This window comes from Cyprinus carpio, chromosome B1 (genome assembly GCF_018340385.1).
Source record: "Cyprinus carpio isolate SPL01 chromosome B1, ASM1834038v1, whole genome shotgun sequence".
NCBI lineage: Eukaryota > Metazoa > Chordata > Actinopteri > Cypriniformes > Cyprinidae > Cyprinus > Cyprinus carpio.
The window spans coordinates 31,117,092-31,127,091 of record NC_056597.1 but is presented as its reverse complement, the minus strand read 5'-3'; the positions used below and the strand labels follow the sequence as shown (position 1 = coordinate 31,127,091).

At 42.8% G+C, this 10,000-nt stretch overlaps 1 protein-coding gene across 1 annotated transcript in view; it reads right to left on the bottom strand.

The window, feature by feature from the left end:
* LOC109056813 (general transcription factor 3C polypeptide 1-like) overlaps positions 1 to 10,000 on the bottom strand; it is a 33,558-nt gene that overhangs the window by 4,831 nt on the left and 18,727 nt on the right. The window contains 11 exon segments of the mRNA XM_042716023.1: positions 35 to 207; positions 296 to 389; positions 618 to 677; positions 846 to 958; positions 1,189 to 1,270; positions 1,477 to 1,619; positions 1,844 to 1,989; positions 2,091 to 2,255; positions 7,730 to 7,823; positions 7,949 to 8,084; positions 8,172 to 8,271. Coding sequence (XP_042571957.1) covers positions 35 to 207; positions 296 to 389; positions 618 to 677; positions 846 to 958; positions 1,189 to 1,270; positions 1,477 to 1,619; positions 1,844 to 1,989; positions 2,091 to 2,255; positions 7,730 to 7,823; positions 7,949 to 8,084; positions 8,172 to 8,271 — 1,306 coding nt within the window.

The following is a 10,000-nucleotide window of genomic DNA, read 5'->3' as shown; positions in this document are numbered from 1 at the left end:
CTCTGCTAGACTCTGTGCGGTGTGTGAGTGTTACTTGTAGTAGTGCTGTGAGAGCTGGTAGGACATGGGCAGGAAGGGCAGCGCGTGGCACTTCTTCAGGCCGTAGACGGACGTGGGCCGCCGGCGGTTCACTAGCGCACGATTACGACACGTCTGGAAGGCCTGAGACAAAACCTCCTCCCTGTAGCGCGTGTACAGACAGAACGTCTGACACACAGAGACACGGACATGATCAGTGACACGAGAACACTGTATCAACACACACGTGTGTGTGTGTGTGTGTGTGTGTGTGTACCTGGAAGGGCCTGTAGTTCTTCATCTGGGCGTTGGTGAGCACTAGTGTGCTCTGAATCAAATTAAACAGCACCAGAACATGAATGTCCTCCTTCCTGAAACACACACACACACACACACACACACACACACACACACACACACACACACACACACACACACACACAAGCAGTTACACACAAACACCACTGATGAAACTAGTGTCTGAAAAAAACATTAACATCTTCTCATGCAAAATAAAACCCAGCAGCACGAGAACTAACACCTTTTCACTCACATTTTGTATTTATATAAATAAATTTAGTGCACACACACACACACACCTCTTGATGATGTCTTTAGAACGTTCAGTTGATCCGTCTCCGATCGCAAACACCTTAAACCTGAGAACACACACACACACACACACACACACACACACACATTTAGACTGAAAGACGTCCACAGAGAAGAGTGTCAGTGTTATTAAAAATAGTTTTTGTTGTGTGTGTACTGATATGTGTGTGTGTGTGTGTGTGTGTGTGTGTGTGTGTGTGTGTGTGTGTGTGTACTTGTTGAAGAGCTGCTCTCTGGTGTCTGGTATGATGACATCACTGGAGCCGTAGCTGGTGCTGAACTTTGACCTCAGAGCGCGAAGAAACTCCTTATACTCCACAGCACACACCTGTAACACACACACACACACACACACACACACACACACACACACACAATGTGATTCCAAAGTAGATCGTATATACTCCTACTGTTTATTAATGCTAAGCCAGCTTCTCTGGCCATCTTCATGGGTGAAAAACACATTAGAATCTTTGTAATTTCTCAAACTAAATTTGGATTAACATGATGAAGAGCTTTTTCACAGGTATCAATGAAAGACTCAGCAGCGTCTCTCACCTTCACATCATTATAGTCTCCAGTTCGGTTCATGAATTTGGCCATCAGCTCTTTATCCTGATACATCTCAGCCAGACAAATCCTGAAGACACAAGCAGAGAGTCTCGATAAACTGACCTGCTTTATTACTCTGAGGTCAGACAGCATCTGTGGTGGTCTTATAATGAACTACAATGAAACAGCAGAAGTCTGTGACATGTGCTCGTGTGTGTGTGTGTGTGTGTGTGTGTGTGTGTGTGTGTGTGTGTGTGTGTGTGTGTGTGTGTGTGAGTGTGTTTGCGCACACACCTGTAGTTCAGGCAGGTCTGTGGGTTCTTCATGATGTAGCGTGCGCGTCGGCCGACAGACAGCGATGTTTTATCCAGAGATAACTCAAACTCAGCGTGCAGCACGTCACGCACCACCGTCCAGGGCACGAACGGCCTCTTCAGCTGCACACACACACACACACACACACACACACACACACATGCATGTGTTCACTACCAGTGTTTGGGGTACCACAATATAACACAAGTTACATAATCAGATTACTTTACTTGAGTATGTGTGTGTGTGTGTGTGTGTGTGTGTGTGTGTGAGAGAGAGTGTCTCTGTGTGTGTGTGTGTGTGTGTGTGTCTCTGTGTGTGTGTGTGTGTGTGTGTGTGTGTGTACCTTGCGGTTGAGGAAGTGGCTGGCGACGCGGCACAGCATCAGCAGGCTGTCCTCCATGTGTGTCCAGGTGACTCTCTGTCTGGTCATCTGCAGGAGAGCGCGGCGGTCCGTCTCATCCTGAGCCTGACTCTGTCTGCTCGGACGCACTGACACACACACACACACACACACACACACACACACACACACAGTTTAATCACATGACTTCACAACTGTTCAGCGCTAATGTCCTGTTAGCATTACTGACCTCTCTTCTTCTTGCGGGCGGGTTTGGTGCTCTCCTTCTTCTCTCTCTTGCGTTTGAGGTTTCGTCCTCCGCGCACCTCTTGGTTCCTGCTGGACGGCTCTGAGCTGGTGCGCACCTCCTCCTCCAGGACAGCAGGGGGCGCCACCTTCACGCCGCTCTGAGCCGCTGCGGACGCCAGAGGAACCATTCATTAGCACTATTATCAAACGGGTCATATAATCTGATATAACACCATCTTACGTTTCTTACTGCTTTGAAAAAACTGTTCGGAATAATGCAAAATCGCCAAACGGCATCTGTTATTATTAAATCATACAGGCTGAGATGAAATTACATTAAACTATTATTAATTATATACATGCACTGGTCATATAATTAGAATATCATCAAAAAGTTGATTTATTTCACTAATTCCATTCAAAAAAAATGAAACTGTGTATTTATATTATATTCATTCACACACAGACTGTGATATATTTCAAATGTTTATTTCTGTGTAATTTTGATGATTATAAACTGACAACTAAGGAAAATTCCCAAATTCAGTGTCTCAGAAAATTAGAATATTGTGAAAAAGGTTCAATATTGAAGACACTGGTGGCCTCACTCTAATCGTTAATTAACTCAAAACACCTGCAAAGCCTTTAAATGGTCTCTCAGTCTAGTTCTGTAGGCTACACAATCATGTGGGAAGACTGCTGACTTGACAGTTGTCCAAAAAACGACCATTAACACCTTGCACAAGGAGGGCAAGAGAACAGTTGTCCAAAAGATGAGGCTGGCTGTTCACAGAGCTCTGTGTCCAAGCACATTAATAGAGAGGCGAAGGGAAGGAAAAGATGTGATAGTAAAAAAAGTGTACAAGCAATAGAGGTAACCGCACCCTGGAGAGGATTGTGAAACAAAACCCATTCAAAAATGTGGGGGAGATTCACAAAGAGTGGACTGCAGCTGGAGTCAGTGCTTTAAGAACCACTACACAAAGACGTATATGCAAGACATGGGTTTCAGCTGTCGCATTCCTTGTGTCAAGCCACTCTTGAACAACAGACAGCGTCAGAAGCGTCTCGCTTCAAAAAGGACTGGACTGCTGCTGAGCAGGGCTCCAAACTGCGACTAAAACAGTCGCATTTGCGACCATAAATATTAATTTGCGAGTGACGTTTTTGCTGAGGTCGCCATTGGCGACTACCCGCCGAAAGTGCGAGTGACGTTTTTGCTGAGGTCGCCATTGGCGAGTAGGATGATTTGCTTCATTCTAGCAGCGCGCGTCTGTGTTTGATAGAACTAGGTCGGGAGGATTATTAATACAAGCTACTACGAGTGTTGTGGTGCCGCATGTACAACAGCTTTCAGCCGAGATCGGCCCATAGAGAAGAAGCCGTCTGTCAGCCAGAAGGGTTTTGTAGAGTCGGCGCGGCTCTGGCCCATTATCTTCTCACCGATGCCGAGACTGAACCGACAGAGACGCATTTCAGCCAGAATCAGCCCGAGTGTTTATTGCTATCTGGGTATATATTTACATGTTATAACTTAAACATTTGAATGTAATGGCCTTTTTCCTAATTGTTTTGCGATCAAATCTTTTGTTATGTTCACGTATTAAACTGAGACGATGCGCATCAAAGTTTTAGTGGATTCAGACAGTCCTCTTCTCTGCCGCACATCAGTGCTGCCGCACACAGTCTGATAAACGCAGCTCCGCGTGCAGCGAGAGAGAGAAATGACGGAGACGTAAGTAGGGAAAGTGCAGAAAATACAGCGTCTATTTCGTGCACAACTTGAACAAACTAGAACAGGTAAAGCTGTCAGCTGTGTGGATATTGGCAATATCGTTAACAATTCTCGTTTATAATAATTACTAATATGGCTTCTTCTAAACAAGATCTTGGTCTGTGTTCTTTTAATGCGTGGGGTTATGGTTTGCGGCACGATGTATGTTAAAATACATCGTGTATACACTCACTAAACAAAGAGTGACAGCTTTTTTAGTGGTAATGAGCACTCTTTGCAAGCTTTCTAGTCTATGATCCATTTAAAATGTAGAACTTTGTTTTTCAGCCACACACACACGTTGCAAAGTTTCGGGAATGACATCTGCATATTTATGTGGGGATTCACTCTCGAAGGACAGTGATTGACACAATGATGGCCAAAGCAATAGACGGGAGAAAATATGTGAAAATGGGCATTAAGACTAGAGCACCCTCACCAATTTTAGAAGCACCCTCAGTGATTATTTCTGGAACCTGGTTAATACGCTTTTATTGCAAAACTATACACAACAACAACAAAATACAAATGCACTTAATAAAACAATTGAATAAATGCATATTTATAATTTAAGCACTTAACTAAAACAAGTAGAGAAGGCTGACTATAATCAGCTTGCTTCCATTTAATGAGATAAGCCTACTCCTCATCTGAATTAGAAAAAAAGGCGCTTCTAGTCCTTCAGTGATACAAGAACGTTTGAGCATACACGTAATCTCTGAGCAAAAGCAGAGCCAATTTCATAGAAGAGCAATGTATATTTAAAAGCACTCATCCAGTTTTGTGTGAGTGAAGGAAATCACTTGCGAGTGGAGATTCGTGCTCGCGCTTTACATGGATCACGTAACATTATGCGCTCTTGATATGTCAAATATCACGCTATAGAAACCGCCTAAAAAATTAAATATAAAGAGGAGAAGAAGAAAGCGGCCCTAGGCAGCTACACATGCCAGGACCCGCCACTGCCAGATGCAGTGAGAAATTGTACTAAAAACAAGTCTATCGCAAGACATCTGGTGGGGGGTGGGCAACTGGGGTGGCCAGCCAAATTTGAGGGGGGGCCGGTGCCACCCCTGGCCACCACGTAAGACACAGCTCTGGAGGAGGAGCCCAAGCTACACACCTCAGTGGCCAAGTGATGCTTATGCTCCATGATACTGGTACAGATTCTGTGTAATGAAACAGTTCTTTGTGACTGTAGATTTTCAAGCTGGAAAAGACATGTAGTTCCCACTTTAAGTGAACTTTAGTTCCCAGGTCATCTACAAAGATGAATTAAAATGCTGATAAAGTCAAGAAAAGATGAGACATACACATGACAGTATTGAAATGTTAAAATGTAAATAAATAAATAAATAATAACAATCGTAAAATAAATAAAACACGTTTATTCTGTGGCACCTAAAAAAATTATTTGGCTCCTAAGTTTTTTTCTTATAGGAGCCAATGGCTCCTTACTCGATTATTTTGTTTGGAGCCCTGCTGAGTGGTCCAAAGTTATGTTCTCTGATGAAAGTAAATTTTGCATTTCCTTTGGATATCAGGGTCCCAGAGTCTGGAGGAAGAGAGGAGAGGCACACAATCCACGTTGCTTGAGGTCCAGTGTAAAGTTTCCACAGTCAGTGATGGTTTGCGGTGCCATGTCATCTGCTGGTGTTGGTGCACTGTGTTTTTTTGAGGTCCAAGGTCAACGCAGCCGTATACCAGGAAGTTTTAGAGCACTTCATGCTTCCTGCTGCTGACCAACTTTATAGAGATGCAGATTTCATTTTCCAACAGGACTTGGAACCTGTACACAGTGCCAAAAGCTACCAGTACCTGGTTTAAGGACCATGGTATCCCTGTTCTTAATTGGCCAGCAAACTCGCCTGACCTTAACCCTAAAGAAAATCTATGGGGTATTGTGAAGAGGAAGATGTGATATGCCAGACCCAAGAATGCAGAAGAGCTGAAGGCCACTATCAGAGCAACCTGGGCTCTCATAACACCTGAGCAGTGCCACAGACTGATCGACTCCATGCCACGCCGCATTGCTGCAATAATTCATGCAAAAGGAGCCCCCAACTAAGTATTGAGTGCTGTACATGCTCCTACTTTTCATCTTCATACTTTTATCAGTTGGCCAAGATTTCTAAAAATCCTTTCTTTGTATTGGTCTTAAGTTATATTCTAATTTACTGAGGTACTGAATTTGGGATTTTCCTTAGTTGTCAGTTATAATCATCAAAATTAAAAGAAATAAACATTTGAAATCTATCAGTCTGTGTGTAATGAATGAATATAATATACAAGTTTCACTTTTTGAATGGAATTAGTGAAATAAATCAACTTTTTGATGATATTCTAATTATATGACCAGCACCTGTACATGCGCTGTGTGTTTCAGAGTATTTATGCACAAGCAGCTCATACTCAGGTGTTTCCATCTTCCCAAATTTGAAATAAGCAATTATTAACTGTCTGTTGTCAACAGAAAAAAATGGTTAAGAGCTCCCTGTGTTCCGCAAAAATAAAAGCTTTGTAATTTTACAGTTGTGCTGTTTAAAAAAATACATTATTTTCCTTAAATACCTTTTAATTTTTCAATGTTTAACATTAGCTCTTTCCTCACCAGCGTTTTTTAAAAAAGTTGCCAGTAACTGCCAGCATTTTTGATGATTTTCACTAACATTTCATGGCCCAGAGAATATATTGTTTTATGAATATCTGAACATGCAAAATCTGAAAATGACACACTACCTGCTGCCAGTTGGTGGCGCTATAACCTTCAGTCATAACAGTCGCATCTATGTGATCGACCTCATACAGTGAACAAGCCGCTGAAGTTTCATCAAAATCAGACAATGCATGCAACAGTTATTAGGCACTTCCTGTTTCTCATTTCTCACCATAATTTCGACCCCTCGCCACGGCCCAACCGTTTCAGATATCAAAAATCCCTTCGCAATGTAGCATCCCCAGTGTCTTGAGGCCATGCTAACAGAGTTTGTGGTGATCGATTGGAAAGCATGAGAGGAGTATATCAAATTCCAGAGCATGTGCTTATTATATAGCCCTGACTAGCCCACTTCCTGTTGGGCGGAGCCTATGACATGCAGTGCAGTGTACCGAGTTTCATATGAATACATGCAAGTATGTGTGAGCTACACATCAAGTTTTCAGACAGTGTTCCAGGGGGCGCCGTAGAGTCCTAATGACCGCAGATTCCACCGTGAGTGCCAATCTTCAAGAGGTCTGGAGCATGTTAAGGGCCCCAAAGAGCCCCGGATAGTCAAAAATAATAATAATAATAATCCTTAGGGGATCAATAGGGCCCTGCACCTTGGTGGGCCATAATAATAGTAATAAAAATAATAATAATAATTATCATTTTAACTTTTACCATATTGATACATAATCAAGAAAAAAACAATTGCAATCATAATTTAGTATAACACTAGTGGTGAAAATCTAGTAGATCCAGTGTTGTTGTGTCAAAAATACTGATTGTCTGGATCAATACATGGTGACGAAGCAAAAAAAAAAAGCGATCACTTATACAAACAGATGCATATGTAAAATAATGCAATTATCAAACGTTAAACAGCATTTAAATCAAATCTGCCAAACTTTACAGAATGAAATGTCAAAAGCAAAGGCTCTGTTCTTTGTTTGGACACAGTGCATGTTCAGATATTCATACAAATAAATATTCTGGGTGCCATTAAACTTGTGAACATGATCAAAAATGCTGACGGTGGCGGGCACCTTCAAAAAAATAAAAACTGCTGGCGGGGAAAGAGTTAATGGCTGTTACTTCATGACACTGGATTGATCAATCAGTGAGTGTGTGTGTGTGTGTGTGTGTGTGTGTGTGTGTGTGTTACCGGTGAGCGTGGCAGGTTTGGGCGGGGGCAGTTTGGACAGCAGGTTCCTCAGTCTGACCGTATGATGGGTTCCTGTCTCTTGGGTTCCAGTGCTCTGAAACAACACAGCGTGGCAGGTTTGGGCTGTGTGTGTGAGTGTGTGTGTGACTGTGTGTGACTGTGTGTGTGTGTGTGTGTGTGTGTGTGTGTGAGAGAGAGTGTGTGTGTGTGTGTGTGTACCTGTTTGCCGGGGTTGATCAGGTGACTGGTCCAGGTCCAGTTGCGTTTCAGATGGCTGAAGAAGGAAGAGTCGAGTCCGCCGGCGCCCTGCCCGTCGCCAGGGGTAACGCCGTCATCCACCACGTCACAGCTGCCCCTAGCAACCAAAAACACAACGGCACATGAGCTCAGCCAATCAGGCGACAGACAGTCCAGCCTGAGCCAATCAGAGTGGCTGACTCACTGTAGCGTATACAGAAGCCTGGAGTTGCTCTCCGTTGCCATGACGACATCAGACTCCTCCGTCTCCGCTGCACCTTCGCTGGGACGCGGCCGAACCACACCTGAAACACACACACACACACACACACATATTTACACATACACGTGTTCATAATAATATATTTTCCTCTGCCAAATGTTGTGCTGCATCCGGTTGTCGACGTGCAAGCATCACTAAACAGCATCAAGTGTGCATATCTGGAGAAATACTGATAACTTTACATGTTTACTTAATATTTCTTTATACAGAATCATAATTTCTATTCATTCTCCACTGATTTACACGATCTGATGAGCATCAGAGACTCTGCCACCCGAGCCGTGAACTCTTCTGACCTCCAGAGAGCTAAACGACCCCCCACCCACACACACACACACACACACTCTCAAACACACACACACACACACACACTCTCAAACACACACACACACACACACACACACACACACACACACACACACACACACACACACACACACTCTCAGACACACACACACACACACACTCACATACACCAAACACACACACTCTCAAACACACACACACACACACACACACAGACACACATACAGACACATACACACACAGTTGCATGCAGGATCTCAAACACACACACACACACACACGCTGGACTAGGGATCGACCGATATGCATTTTTCAGGGCCGATGCCGATACGATTATTACAGTGTGAGACCGATAACCGATATTTTGAACCGATATGTGTCTAGTGTAAAAAAAATGATAAATTAATGTCAAAATTAAGAATAAAAAGGCCTCTGACAAAGACTCTCTTTAAATTATTTTAACACATCTTTAATTCTGAGAACTGTTCATAATAACAACATTAATATTAATAATAACAACAAACATAAAAAGTGCTGGGAGCATCCATCAGCAGCATTCTGTAAACTAAGTAAACTTAAAGCAAATTTAAACAGCAACAAATGAACAAATAATGGAAAATAAATAAACTTAAAGCAAATCCTCTCTCTCTCTCTCTCTCTCTCTCTATATATATATATTTGTGTGTTTGTGTGTGTGTGTGTGTGTGTGTGTGTGTGTGTGTGTGTTCTCTCTATATATATATATGCAAACCCAGAATTGCATTAAAATCACACACACAACCCATATTGTAATAGGGTTGTTTTTTTTTTTTGAGACTGTTTATCACGGCGATACAACCTAGGAAGTATACAGGACAGCGTCATCCAGAAACGTCCAATGTGAGATTATTGACAATTTACGTTATTAGCATAGGGTTATTAGCAGGGTGCGATTTGTGAAATAAACGGGGGGGGATGCTTTTGAAAAAATTTATGAAATGTTTTTAATACGACGGAAATTGTATTTAGTGTGATCTCAGTTTAATAAGAACATTTGTAAGCCTACGTTAGGCCTATTAATTGTTATGATTTAATGTCCACGGTTATTCAAAACAACAAAATTACATCGAGAAAGCGAGCAAAGAACACAACGGAGCTTTTTGAAACTCCGGATCAGTTAAACCATTGCGTCGCAAAATGATTCACTGTTTCACAATGCGCTTCAATCGGATCGCGTATCGCGAATCATTTTGATTCAGATCTCTGGACGTCAGAGGGGTTTGCATGATGTTTTTTATCCCCACCGGGGATAAAAGTTATTCAGCAGAGGCAGGGATGCATAGACCAGAAGGGGGGAAATCCCCCCCCGGCAAATCGCACCCTGGTTATTAGTCAAATGAGAGAGCGCGGCCGCGGAGATAACATAAATCAGCCAATAGGGAGCTCGCGTCGCGTCAGGGCGTCAG